Raw genomic sequence first — 14,322 nt, forward strand, 5'->3', positions numbered from 1 at the left:
CAAATGAAGAACATTCACAAAATAGAATACGACCTATTAGTCAAAATGAATAAGCTACTGTGGCATAGGCAACAATACAAACCTTAGTACTATAAAATATCAAGTGAAATATAAAAGTTTCAATATATTAAATATTTATATAGCTAAAAGGAACTAAAATAAAAATATATACTTTAGATGAATACATTGATATGAGATAAAACTACACAGAAAGACAAGAACTGAAATAATTTAGATTCAGGATGATGATCATCTTGAACACAGGAAGGTATGGGGTGGGTTATGGGGGATGGATGTATGTTTAGATGAATGTCATTGTCAAGGTACTAGTCTTTGGTGGGAACATATTAGGAGATGGTGATTGGGGGCTGGCACCGTGGTGTAGCAGGTAAAGCCTCCACCTGTAGTGCAGGCATCCAAAATGGGCACTGGTTCGAACCCTGGCTACTCCACTTCCGATCCAGCTCTCTGGTATGTCCTGGGAAAGCAGCAGAAGATGGCCCAAGTACTTGGGTCCCTGCACCCACATGGAAGACTCACAAGAAGCTCCTGACTCTTGGCTTCAGAACAGCCCAGCTCCAGTTGCGACCATTTGGGGAGTAAACCAGCAGATGGAAGATTTCTCTCTCTCTCACTCTCTGTCTTTCTGTAACTCTGCCTTCCAAATAAATAAATAAATAAATCTTAAAAAATAAAGAGAAGATGATTACAGAGGCCAGTGTTGTGGCATAACAGGTTAAGCTGCTACCTGTGATGTTGGCATCCCATATGAGTGCTGGTTCGCATCCCAGCTGCTCTACTTCTGACCTCTGCCAAAGTGCCTGGGAAAGCAGTGGAAGATGGCCCAAGTATTTGGACCCCTGCCACCCATGTGGGAGACCCAGATGAAGCTTCTGGCTCTGGTTTTGGCCTGGCCCAGCTCTGGACATGGAGGTCATTTGGGGAATGAACCAGTGGATATTTTCATACACCTGTCTTCCAAAAACCTGGCATCTGTATCTTTATCTTTTTTAAAAAAAGATTTATTTTATTTTTTGAAAGACAGAGTTACAGAGAGAGGCAGAGACAGAAGGAGAGGTCTTCCATCCACTGTGTCACTCCCCAGATGACCGCAATGGCCGGAGCTGCACCGATCTGAAGCCAGGAGCCAGGAGCTTCTTCAGGGTCTCCCACACATGTGCAGGGGCCCAAGGACTTGGGCCATCTTCTACTGCTTTCCCAGGCCATAGCAGAGAGCTGGATAGGAAGTTGAGCAGCCAGGTTCGAACCGGCGCCACACTTCAGGCCAGGGTGTTAACCCGCTGCGCCACAGTGCCGGCCCCTGTATCTTTAATGTAGGAGATTGTTGATCTTCTCTGGAAAACCCAACCACCTAAACAGGAAAGATCCAAAGACACTGACACAAGAGATTTTCTAAGAAATGAGCGACCAGGTCCACCTAGAGGGAAGCACAGAAACGTTGAGTCCTTCACGTCCTCAGAGCTTCTGTCATCTTCCATGCCTCTCACCTTTAAACAGGGACAGACCACCCAGGTCTACCAGACACCTATGGAAAGCTTCTAACATAGAGGTAGAGAGCAAAAGAGCCTCCTTTCCCCACCAAAAAGGGAGCAACTTGGGGAAAACAGATATTATGCAGAGAATAAACAAAACAAAAAGTCCATCATCCGTATCATCAAAGATATGAGATGGTAAGAACCCAGAAAAGTATACTATTTACTATTTTTTACAAGAAACATAACAAAAATTAAATACACTGTTTTCCAGAAATGAAGGATTATGTTTCCAGATTGAAATGGTCCACTGATGTCAAACAGAATGGATGAATACAGATTGACAATCAGCACACTGGGCAAAAAGGGGCCCTCACGAACTTGCAGGGGGAAGAACCAGGTCACACAGCAAGGACCAGCATCAAGACTGCTCGGTTTCTTAACAGTTTAGGAAGCTAGGAGACAAAGGAAAAGTGCAAACTTCTGTAGAAGACTTATTTCTACACTAAATACTCGGCCTAGTTATCAATCCATGTAGGAGGAGAAATCAGTACTTCCAGACATAAGAAAATTTCCAAAACTTCACTTCCCACAAAACTTTCTTAGGAGACCATGAGAGAGTGATTTAACAAAATGAGGGAGTAAACAAAAAAAGACAAAGGACAAAGTAAAACAAAATAACAAAAGGACAAAGAGACAAACAGATAAACAAGAGAGCCGCCTTTGGAAAGATGAGAAGGCAATGCCTACATCTGAAGCAGACTGAAGGTCAGAACATCCCACAGTAGGGCTCAGAGAAGACTACTCAGTGTGAACAAATGGCACCATGCAAATACGGGAATTAACAATTATTAACTCCAGGGAAAAGAAAGAGGTACGAATGAAAGTAAAGTAATCATAGTTTAGTACTTGGCTAAACTCTGACTAGCATACACAGTCCTGGTAAAAGAAACAAAACAAAATTATGATATGTTATGGATACAGAGGCTGGGAAATCTATGTGTGATGGAAGGGAGTTGGAGGGGGGATAAAGAAAACAGCTAACTGCTCATCTTCCAAGTGGGGAGTCAGTAATAGGTAATGGCTAACAAGGAACGAAAAGCTACAACTTGTCCATGTTATTTAGTCACATGGAGGTAACTACCAAATAATCAACTTAATCAAAGGGTTGGGAGAGGGAAATGCATGTGAAGTGACCTGGAGATTAGTGTATTTTTAAAATCTTGTAGGACTAGTTGATTTCTTGTATGCATAATTAAAAATGGAAGAAAGAAAAGAAAATTCCTTAAGGGGGCAATATGGAAACTGACTTGTCATTTCTCTCCCTTTAAAGACGCCTCTGATGGTGGTGCCAGTGTGTAGGTTAAGCTGCCATCTGCGACCCTCGCATCCCATATGGGTGCGGGTTCATGTCCTGGATGCTCCACTTCCCATGCAGCTCCTCGCTAATGACCTGGGAAAAGCAGTGGAAGATGTTTGGGGCCCCTGTCACCCTCGTGGGAGACTTGGATAGAGCTCCTGGCTCCTGGCTTTGGCCTGGTCCAGCGCTGGCTGTTGTGGTCATCTGGGGAGTGAACCAGTGGATGGAAGATCCCTCTCTTTCAATTCTTTAGAAATAATTTTTTAAAGAGAAACTTAAAAGACTCCTCTAGGGTGCACTTTACATATAATACATTGCACAGGTTTGTCTGATGAGTTCAGATAAGAACATGCGTACACCAGTGATCATCACCTCAATCTGGAATCTAGATCTTAATAAATCAAGGCAGCTGTTTTCCCTCCAGCAGGAACAAAGGAGAGTTTTCACTGACTAAGCACAAAACAGAAAAACTAGTTCGCATTTAGAGGCCACAACTCCCTACCCCGCAATGCCTAACTTTAAACCCAAGAATTTATACTTCCTGTAGCGAGAAGCTCGTTCCATGACAGGTGGGAATGAAAGCATCTCTGAGAACAGTGGGTTCACGTCTCCCATATCCAGCTTACTCTAATGTGTGTCCACCAAACATAATGGGAGAATTTCTCTCAGGCAAATAGATTTGGGCATGTAACCTAAGGGGGAAAAGCTGGCCAAAATATAATGAAACTTTTTTTTTTTTAATTAAAGAAGCTATAACAATCATATCCCATATTGGCTGGTGAAAATTATTCTTAACAAATATGTCAGAACATACGGAAATGTAAGAATGAGTGAAAGAGTTTTACTGGAAAATTGATGTTAGTATACTCCTCAGTGAGAACCATTTCCAAAAAATTCAAGGGGTATAGTTCCAGGAGAAAAATTCCAGCCTGAGATCCCTACCCCAGAAATCACATTTTTTTCACATTTTACATATTTCACAAATATGTAATAGTTCTATACTTTGAAGCTTCCAGAAGTTCTGACCTTGATTCTACAAAAGAAAAAAAAAAAAAAAAAAAAGAGGCCGGTGCTGTGGCACAGTGGGTTATCGCCTTGGCCTGAAGTACCGGCATCCCATATGAGCGCTGGTTCGAGACCTGGCTGCTCCACTTCCTGTCCAGCTCTCTGCTGTGGCCCGGGAAAGCAGTAGAAGATGGCCCAAGACCTTGGGCCCCTGCACCCACGTGGGAGACTGGGAAGAAGCTCCTGGCTCCTGGCTTCGGATGGGCACAGCTCTGGCCGTTGCGGCCATATGGAGAGTGAACCATCGAATGGAAGACCTCTCTCTCTCTCTGCCTCTCCTCTCTCTGTGTAACTCTGACTTTCAAATAAATAAATAAATCTTTAAACAAAAAAGAGAAAGAAAAAGAAAAAAACAAACAAGGAACAGGTGCTTGCTACTTATTGTACCTGATTGCCAGTCACGCTAGTATTGTCATATTACTTCCAGAGACTAGTAGTGACAAATGAGGTTTACACGGAGTTCATCAGAGGGATGGAAATAAATTTGTTTATACAAGCTATGAAATATTTTTTATTTATTATTTATTATTTATTTATTTATTTATTTTTTTGACAGGCAAAGTGGACAGTGAGAGAGAGACAGAGAGAAAGGTCTTCCTTTTGCCGTTGGTTCACCCTCCAATGGCCGCCGCGGTAGGCGCGCTGTAGCCGGCGCACCGCGCTGATCCGATGGCAGGAGCCAGGTGCTTCTCCTGGTCTCCCATGGGGTGCAGGGCCCAAGCACTTGGGCCATCCTCCACTGCACTCCCTGGCCACAGCAGAGAGCTGGCCTGGAAGAGGGGCAACTGGGACAGGATCGGTGGCCGCAAGGCAGAGGATTAGCCTAGTGAGCCGCGGCGCCGGCCCAAGCTATGAAATATTTTACAGAAGTTAAGGTTTTCCTCTGCATCTTCCAAGGTACTTTGGATAATAGTGAAACAGACCAAAGAATGCTTGATGGCCTTCAGAAAAAATCTACCCAAGCTATGGTGTCTGCCACATTGTAGGTAGAGGGTTTGTTTCATGTTTATCTATTGTTTTTTTTTTTTTTTTTTTTTTTGACAGGCAGAGTGGACAGTGAGAGAGAGACAGAGAGAAAGGTCTTCCTTTTGCCGTTGGTTCACCCTCCAATGGCCGCCGCGGTAGGCGCGCTGCGGCCGGCGCACCGCGCTGATCCGATGGCAGGAGCCAGGTGCTTCTCCTGGTCTCCCATGGGGTGCAGAGCCCAAGGACTTGGGCCATCCTCCACTGCACTCCCTGGCCACAGCAGAGAGCTGGCCTGGAAGAGGGGCAACCGGGACAGGATCGGTGCCCCGACCGGGACTAGAACCCGGTGTGCCGGCGCCACAAGGCGGAGGATTAGCCTAGTGAGCCGCGGCGCCGGCCTCATGTTTATCTATTGTTTTAATAATTGCGCCTCTGATGCTATCCAGAGACTAGGAAATCTCATTTCCCTGATAATTGTAGCCTTCAGCAGGTGCCCACCTGTAGCCCCTACCTTGTGGCGCCCCAGGGTTCAGGTTCACGTGGCTGTTACCTGACATTGTGGGGCTGCTTGTCACAGGACAGCACTGTGTTTGCAATGGATTGCTGCAGGTGCTGTCGCTGCCTCCTCAGGATCTGCTGGAAGTCATCTTCCAGGGTCTGTACTACGTAACGCAGAAAAAGGACTCGCCCAGGCAGAGTCTGTCCCTGTGGGAGAAATAATGAGAAGTCGTTTTTCCTCTCAGTCTCCTGGATGACAGTAAGCATTGGGTTCTTATGGATGCTCAGTCCAAGAGTGATGACACCTGAAAGGCTCCTGGGGAAAAGCAGGTGGCCTGGCTACTTACAAAAGAGGACAAACAGGGCAACTGGGAAAAGAATCGCGTCTTTTGGATTCTAGGGCTTTAGTTGGAATTTCCTAACAGCTAAGCTGCAATCGGAGGTCTACCAGAGATGAGCAGTCCCTTCTTCACTTAACCCGACAACGAGCTCAGGATGAATCCACGCTGGGGATAGCAGAACACACAGAGTAACTGGTTCCTTACTGACTCTGTTCAGTGGCCAGGTCAAACGACATGCGGTCCACCCCAGTCCTGAACCTCCCGCAACGTGAGCTGATGTGTGTTATTTAAGTAAGTCCGAGCTGGGTCTTCTGTTACTGAAATGATCCTAAGTGACACAACTGAAGAGCAATGGGCTTTGCAGCAGAAAACTCTTATGCTTTGTTTTAAATCCAACCACCCCTTATTTAACTTGCCCCCTCTGGTCTCCGTGTCCACAGCTCATTTTAACTGAAGGTAAGACAGTACTTGTCCCAGAGCAGGTAAGTATGTACAATTTGTTGGTTTCCCTTTATGGGGAGACGAGTGGTAGAAGCTCAGGAACTCAGGCTTCAAAACTTCCAAAGATAAGAAGGCAGCAAACTGTTTGTGTATTGTGTGGGAACCATCAGACCCCAGGGACAGTTACAGTCTCTGAGTACACAAAGCTCATGGATCATGGGTATTGTTCAGGCAGCAGGGAGCAGAATGACCTAAGAACACTTGTCTTCTTTTTTTCCTCTCTTTTTCGAGTGGAGGTGATGATGAGATTATTTTTTTTTCCAAATATGTATAATTTTTGCTAATCCTCAAAACTGACTCAAATGGTTTTTTAAAAACCAGGTACTTGTAGAATTACAGTAAAAGGGAGTCCACTGCCACCACTCTTCACTGCCACCTGTCCCTGCCATCCATCACCCTGGAGGGAATTTCTAATTTTCTTTCAAAAACCCTAAACATCTCTGAAAAATAGGCTATTTCTTGAGTTGCCAATTTTAGAAATTATCTACTGGTTTCGTCTATGCTAGAAAATAATTTACCTCAGTTAATGCCAATCCCCTGGCTCTTTTCTTCCTAAAATAACTATATCAGTGACCTACAGACATCATTTATATGCCATAATTTATGGACACTATCTCATGCCTCCTTACTTTGGAAGACATGGATATAATAGTCCTGTTATTTCTTTTTATTTCCCAACCTTTATTTTCTATACTTTTTCATTTTGTTTTGTCAAGGCTAATAAAATTGTCTCCTAGGATTTGCATATAAATGGATTCTAAGTGTTATGACTAATTAGTGTTCTGAGTGTCAGACCTATGTTGACATGATTTACTATATTAGAAATATACATAATATGCTAAGAAAATAATTCCTTTCTTGGGAAGTTTTTTTCTTTTTCCTAGAGTTTTCTCCCCTCTCATCATTGTCTACCACTATAATATACTGCTTCCAACTCAAGAATGATGTTGATTCCTGAGGATACAATTCTTTCTCAAGTTGTTCTGTTTTTAAAAGCAACTTTATTGACACACTATAAAAGCCAACCATTTAAAATGTATAATTCAGTGATTTGTAGAAAATGTGCTAGGTTGTGCAAATATCGTAATTATTTTCACTACCCGAAGTAGGTCCCTTGTGCCAACTTACAGTGAATTCCCGTTCAGATCTCCAGCTAAAGGCCAACTATGCCACAGCGCTGGCCTCTCTACCTCTTATTTTTATTGTTTTATTCTATTGATGCACAGAAGTTTTGAACTTCGATATAGTGCCGTTTGTCTATTTTAGTTCTGCTGCCTATGCTTTTGTGTTATATCCAGAAAATCGATGCCAAATCCATGCCGTGATGTTTTTCCTTATGCTTTCTTCTATGAGTTTATACTGGTTTGGAAGTGGAGCAGCCAGGACTCGAACTGGTGCCTACAACGCAGGCTGAGACTTCATCAGCTTCGCCACATCGGCTCCTAGAATTTCTGTAAGTCATTTGTGAACAGAGATAGTTTTGCTTCTACTTTTCAGTTGGATGTCTTTTATTTCTTTGTCTTGCCTGATTGCTCTTTCTAGGACTTCCAATACTATGCTGGGTAGAAGTGGCAACAGCAGGCATCCTTTTTGTTCCTGATCTATGAGGCAAATGTTTCAGTCTTTCACCACTGAGTATGACACTAGCTATGGGCTTTTCATACATGGCCTTTGTTATGTTCAGGCGGTTTCCTGTCTAATTTGAGCTTATTTTTAAATCATAAAAGGGAGCTGGGTTTTGCCAAATGTATTTTCTGCATCTAGTGAGATGATCATGTGGTTTTTGTCCTTCATTCTGTTGGTGTGGTGGTTGATCCCATTGGTTAACTTTCATATATGTATAAAACTATTTAAATTTCATTTGAAACAGAGAGAGAGAAAGAGAATCTTCTATTAGTTCACTCTCCACATACCCACAACAGCTGGGCTGGGCCAAAGCCAGGTGCACAATCTGCGTCTCCCATGTGGGTGGCAGGAACACAAGTACTTGAGCCATCACCTGCCACCCAGGGTGCACATTACTAGGAAATCACAAGTGAAACTGGGACTTGTACCCAGGCACTCTGATATGGGGTGTGGGTGTCCCAAATGGCATCTTAACCCCTGCACTAAAAGCCTACCCTTTGATTGTCATATATTAAACCACCCTTGCATTCCAAGAATTAATCCCACTTGTTCATAATATATATTCTTTTAATGTGCTATTGAATTCAGTTTGTTAGTATTTTGTTGAAGATTTCTGCATGAATATTTTATCAGCTATATGGTTTGTATCTTTTGTATCAGGGTAATGCTGGCTTCTCAGAATGAGTTATGGTGTATTTCCTCTTTTTCAACTTTAGGAAGGGCTTAAGGAGGATGGATATGAATTCTTCCTTAAGTGTGTATTAGAATTATCCAGTGAAGCCATTTAGTCCTGGGGTTTTTGAATACTGGTTACATCTTTTTACCAGTTATTGGTTTATTTATATTTTCTATTTCTTCATGATTCAGTCTTGATAATTATGTGTTCCTAGGAATTAATCCTTTCTTCTAGGTTATCCAATCTGTTGGTGTTGAACTATTCATAGTGTTCTTTTTTTTTTTTTCTTTTCTTTTTTTGACAGGCAGAGTGGACAGTGAGAGAGAGGGACAGAGAGAAAGGTCTTCCTTTTGCCGTTGGTTCACCCTCCAATGGCCGCCGCGGTAGCGTGCTGCGGCCGGCGCACCGCGCTGATCCGAAGCCAGGAGCCAGGTGCTTCTCCTGGTCTCCCATGGGGTGAAGGGCCCAAGCACTTGGGCCATCCTCCACTGCACTCCCTGGCCACAGCAGAGAGTTGGCCTGGAAGAGGGGCATCCGGGACAGGACCGGCACCCCGACTGGGACTAGAACCCGGTGTGCCGGCGCCGCAAGGCGGAGGATTAGCCTAGTGAGCCGCGGCGCCGGCCCATAGTGTTCTTTTTATAACCCATTTTATTTTTATGGCATAGATTGCAATGTCCCCTCTTTCATTTCTGATTTTCTTTTTTTTTCTTTTAAGATTTTATTTATTTATTTGAGAGGTAGAGTTACAGACAGTGAGAGGGAGAGACAGAGAGAAAGGTTTTCCATATAATGGTTCACTTCCCAATTGGCCGCAACAGCTGGAACCGTATCTATCCGAAGCCAGGAGCTTCTTCCAGGTCTCCCACATGGGTGCAGGGGCCCAAGCACTTGGGTCATCCTCTACTGCTTTCCCAGGCCACAAGCAGAGAGCTGGATCAGAAGAGGAGCAGCCGGGATGCCGGCACTGCAAGTGAAGGCTTAGCCTATTATGCCACAGTGCAGGCCCTTTCTGATTTTCATAATTCAAGTCTTTTTTTCTTAGCTAACCTAGCTAAGGGCTTGCTAATTTTGTTGATCTTTTAAAAAATCCAACTCTTTAGTTTCATTTTCCTATTAATTCTTATTTTCTATTTCATCTATCTATGCTGTATGTTCCTTGCCTCTGAAAGGTCTGGGTCCAGTTTTTTATTTTAGTTTCTTAAGGTATAAAGTTAGGTTATTGATTTGCTATCTTTCCTCTTTATTAATGTAAGCATTTAGAGTCATAACTTCCCACTCAGCACTGCTTTTTTGCATTCCATAGGATTTTATATGTTGTTTTCATTTTTCTTTTGTCTCAAGGTATTTTCTAACTTCTAATGTCAATTCTTCTCTGACCCATAGGAGTGGGCTTAGTTCCTCCAAATTTGCCAGTTTTCTAGTTTTCCTTCTGCTGTTGATTTCTATTTTCATTCCATTGTCATTGGAAAAGATATTTACTATAATATCAGCCTTTTTATACCTTGTAAATCTTGTTTTGTGGTCCAGTATGAGGTCTATGGGGAGAAAGTTCTAGGTGCACATGAGAACAACGTATGTTCTGCTGTTGCTGGTTGGTCTGTTCTGCATATGTCTATGTCCAAGTGGCCCACAGTGTTGTTAAAGTTCTCTATTTCCCTACCCTCTTCTGGTTGTTTTATCTATTATTCAAAGTGGGGCACTGATGTCTCCTATTACTGTGTTGCTATTTCTCTAGGAGATTGGATGTTTGGTGCATAAATATGTATTTATGACTGGTATACCTTCTTGGTGAAACAAACATTTTATTATTAAATAGTGCCCTTCTTTGTCTCATAATATTTATGACCTTAGTCTTTTTGTATGACATTAATATAGCCGCCCCTGCTCTTTTGGCTATCATTTTTTTAAAAAAAGATGTATTTATTTATTTGAAAGAGTTAGATGGGAGACACAGAGATATTGATCTTCCACCTGCTGGGTCACTTCCCAAAGGGACTTGAACTGGTGCTCATATGGGATGCTGGCATCGCACCTTGCTGTGCCAGAACACTGGCCCCTGTGCATGTGATTTTAATGGTCTTAACTTCCCCAATGTCTTGTCCTTATTTATTTTTCAGGAGCCGGCAATCTCTTGCTCTCCCTGGCATCCTCACCTGTGGAACTGAAACCTTTCTGTAGTTCTAACATGTCACAGTGCTCACCTCTGTTTTCAGCATCTTTGGGGCTGTTCCTGTTAGTGCTCTAAGTCTGTGAAGACAGGCATCAGTCCCTTGGGCAGCCACCAGGCAAGTTGGCATACTGGATGCATGGTTTACTCGTTTGTTTCTGTCCCAAGGGAGGACTTGGGTTACATGAGGTTTCCTCTTGGTTGTGCCTGATCATGCAGATTATGGGTAAGGGTGTGAACATGTAAAATTCCTTTTTCAATGGCAAACTTTCTTTGTTATGTAATGGCCTGGGCACTGCAGCTTCTGAACTGGTCTCACAAAGGGATTCTGACCCACAGGTTGTTGTTAACTTTGTGTCTTCACTGGGGAACAAGGGGCTGGGCCATGCTAGTCAGCCACACTGCTGATGTTTCCCAGATTAGTCTTACTTAAAGTCCTCTGTTATTTCACCCCAATCTGGACTACCTGCTGCCTAGGCCTGCTATTTATTGTGATCTTTGTTTTATTTTTTACTTATTTTAAATTAAAAAAAAAAGATTTATGTATTTGAGTTACAGAGAGACATGGAGAAATGAGAGAGAGAGAGAGAGAGAGAAAGAGAGAGAGAGAGAGAGAGAGAGAGAGAGAGAGAGAGAAAGAGGTTTCCATTCACTGATTCACTTTTCAATAGCCAGGGCTGAACCAGGCGGAAGCCAGGAGCCAGGAGCTTCATGTGGGTCTCCCACGTGGGTAGCAGGGGCCCAAACACTTGAGCCACCTTCTGCTGCTTTTCCCAGACCATTAGCAGGGAGCTGGATCTGAAGAGGAGCAGCTGGGATAGGAACCAGCACTTATATGGGATGTCATTGTTGTAGGCTGCAGTTTTACCTAATATGCCACCACACTGGCCCTTGCTGTGATCTTCGTTTTATCCAATTGCTTTAGGGTGAGCAGACAGAAAGCTGGTAATGGAGCTTAGGAATCCCTAAAGGTCAAAATGCAGAAGACTTTTTCTCAGAGTACCATTTCTGTATTAGCTCTTGCTACTAGTGATGATTCTTTTGATTTCTTTACACAATGAATCCTCTGACTTTTTGCTTGAAGGGTAGGCAACTTAGCTATTGAAATAACTATGCTCACAAATGGCAAGGTTGACTGCTTCATCTGCAGATCTTCCAGGGAGTCCCACCTACAGCCCATATCTGATTCCTAATACCTACTATATGTTATGTTGCTGAATTTAAAACTTCTGGGGCTGGCATTGTGGTACAACGAGTTAAGCCACTTCCTGCAATGCTGGTATCCCACATGGGTGCTGGTTTGAGTTCCGGCTGCTCCCTGTCTGATCCAGCTCCCTGCTAATGCACCTGGAAAAGCAGCACAAGATGGCCTAAGTGTTTGGGCCCCTGCACCCACGTGGGAGACCTGGAAGAAGCTCCTGGCTTTGGCCTGGGCCAGACCTGGCCATTGAGGCCATTAGGGGAGTGAACCAGCAGATGGAAGACCTCTCTCTCTCTCTCTCTCTCTTTCTCTGTGACTCTGTCTTTCAAATAAGTAAATAAATCTTTAAAAAAAATAAAACTTCTTTGGTGCTCTAGATTTCCTTCCTCCTTTCCTGCAGCTTCTCCCACACGTATTTCTAGCCTGTGGGTTCCTGCACAATTTCACTCTTATGTTTTCTTTAGGTCTTCCAAATCTTCATTCAAATCTATGGTCCTTTCCCTTATTTTTATGGCTGTGGATTTATAACTTTCTCTATTCCTTTGCTAGTATTTTTAGTGAGATCTCAAGGTAAAGGATAAGTGAATATATTGGCTCTTGAATTGGAAGGTAGCACATATCATTTCAATAGGAATTTTTTTGTGAGGATGAAATGATCAGGAGGGAATAATGGCATAGACCTTACTCCCACATTTGCTGTTACTTTTCTTTAAAGCTAAAATTTCCTCTGCAAAAGATACACCTTCATAATTGATAGGTTACCTCTTCCTCCATGACATAGGTGAGCAGTTTCCAGTCCCACTCCACTGTCTTGGCATTGGCTGGGTGTAGCCTGAAAGTCAAATGACATCAATTACAAATTTGAAGAATTTAGTGGAAGAAGGGGTGGGATCTGGGAGACGAGAGAAGGATGAAGCCTCCCCTAACTGGGCTCTGGCCCACCCTTGGGGACCATACCATGTCGATCTGGGTGAAGTGAAACTTTGTTATATTTTACTACCCATTATCCATTCCCCTTTTTGGGAACCATTAGTATTCCAATTTTGTCCTGAAGTCAACTCTTTTCTATTGCTAGCTCGACAACTTTACCTACTAGAGCCCCTAGTTGAAACATGTGGCTTGTTGAGCTAATCTACCCTTCAGTTCACAATGACTGGCTCAAAGATGGGTTCATGTCTCAGGTTAGATCAATTAAATACCATCAGGCTCCACTTCAGAACTCTCATGTGACTATAAAAGAAGTATACTTTCCCACTGAGAGTGTCCCAAATGCCTGAGGCTAAAGGCTACCTCGTGGAACCCAAAAAGAGAATCAAAGCAGAGTGGAAAATTGGATCCTGGTCACCATTTTTGGTTATTTCCAGTTTTTTTTTTTTTTTTTTTTTTTTTTTTTTTGACAGGCAGAGTGGAAGGTGAGAGGGAGAGAGACAGAGAGAAAGGTCTTCCTTTTTGCCGTTGGTTCACCCTCCAATGGCCGCTGCAGCCAGCGCGCTGCGGCCGGCGCATCGCGCTGATCCGAAGGCAGGAGCCAGGTGCTTCTCCTGGTCTCCCATGCGGGTGCAGGGCCCAAGCACTTGGGCCATCCTCCACTGCACTCCCGGGCCATAGCAGAGAGCTGGCCTGGAAGAGGGGCAACCGGGATGGAATCCGGCGCCCCGACTGGGACTAGAACCCCGTGTGCTGGCGCTGCAAGGCGGAGGATTAGCCTGTTAAGCCACGGCGCCGGCCACTAACACTAATATATTAAATCGCCCTCCCTAACAGTTAGCTGAATAAAGCTTAGGCCAAAGAAGCAGAGGCCTAAGTCCAAGTTCCCCGGAGGTTTTTGCCAAGAGCCAGCCGTGAGGGTTCATACTGTTGAATCTTCATGAGGAGCATGTAGGCCTCCTTCAGGACATCGCCAGTCTCAGAGCCACTGAGCAGGATTTTCTGGATGATGTGAGCCACAATTTCTCTGGGTGGATAATGCTGGGGTGACACAAAGTCCATCAAAAATTGCACAGTCCCCAGGGGAAAATTTTCTTCAATGGTGTTTGTCACCATTCTTAGTCTTCGATGAGGGATGGGTTCTAATTTTTGACCCTTGTTCTGTAGAGGTAAAGAGAAAGAAATTAGAATGGATTTCCACAGAACATAACAGGAGGTTTCTGGAGCAGGTTTAAGGCAGCAAAGTTTTTCATGCATTTCAAATGTTTAAAATTTTTTTTTTCAAAAAAAAAAAAAAAACAAAAAACAAAAAACAAAAAACCAAAAGCTTTATTTAAAAAAACCTGATGATATGGGAAAAAGCTTATTAAAGTTAAAAAATAAGAATTCAAAATTCTACATATAACATGATTTTATCTGTTAAAATAGAGCATAAAGAAAATGCAAAGGTCAGGAGCTAGCTTGATTTTATTGCTGGGGTGAGGATGACAAGCAATCT

At 43.3% G+C, this 14,322-nt stretch overlaps 1 protein-coding gene across 1 annotated transcript in view; it reads right to left on the reverse strand.

Moving 5' to 3' along the window:
- SIMC1 (SUMO interacting motifs containing 1) overlaps positions 1-14,322 on the reverse strand; it is a 93,930-nt gene that overhangs the window by 35,406 nt on the left and 44,202 nt on the right. The window contains exons 3-5 of the mRNA XM_062188663.1: positions 13,753-13,985; positions 12,660-12,729; positions 5,435-5,589 (exon numbers count right to left, since the gene is read on the reverse strand). Coding sequence (XP_062044647.1) covers positions 5,435-5,589; positions 12,660-12,729; positions 13,753-13,985 — 458 coding nt within the window. The remainder of the gene's footprint in view (positions 1-5,434; positions 5,590-12,659; positions 12,730-13,752; positions 13,986-14,322) is intronic.

Source organism: Lepus europaeus, chromosome 4 (assembly GCF_033115175.1).
Source record: "Lepus europaeus isolate LE1 chromosome 4, mLepTim1.pri, whole genome shotgun sequence".
In the NCBI taxonomy this organism is placed as follows: domain Eukaryota; kingdom Metazoa; phylum Chordata; class Mammalia; order Lagomorpha; family Leporidae; genus Lepus; species Lepus europaeus.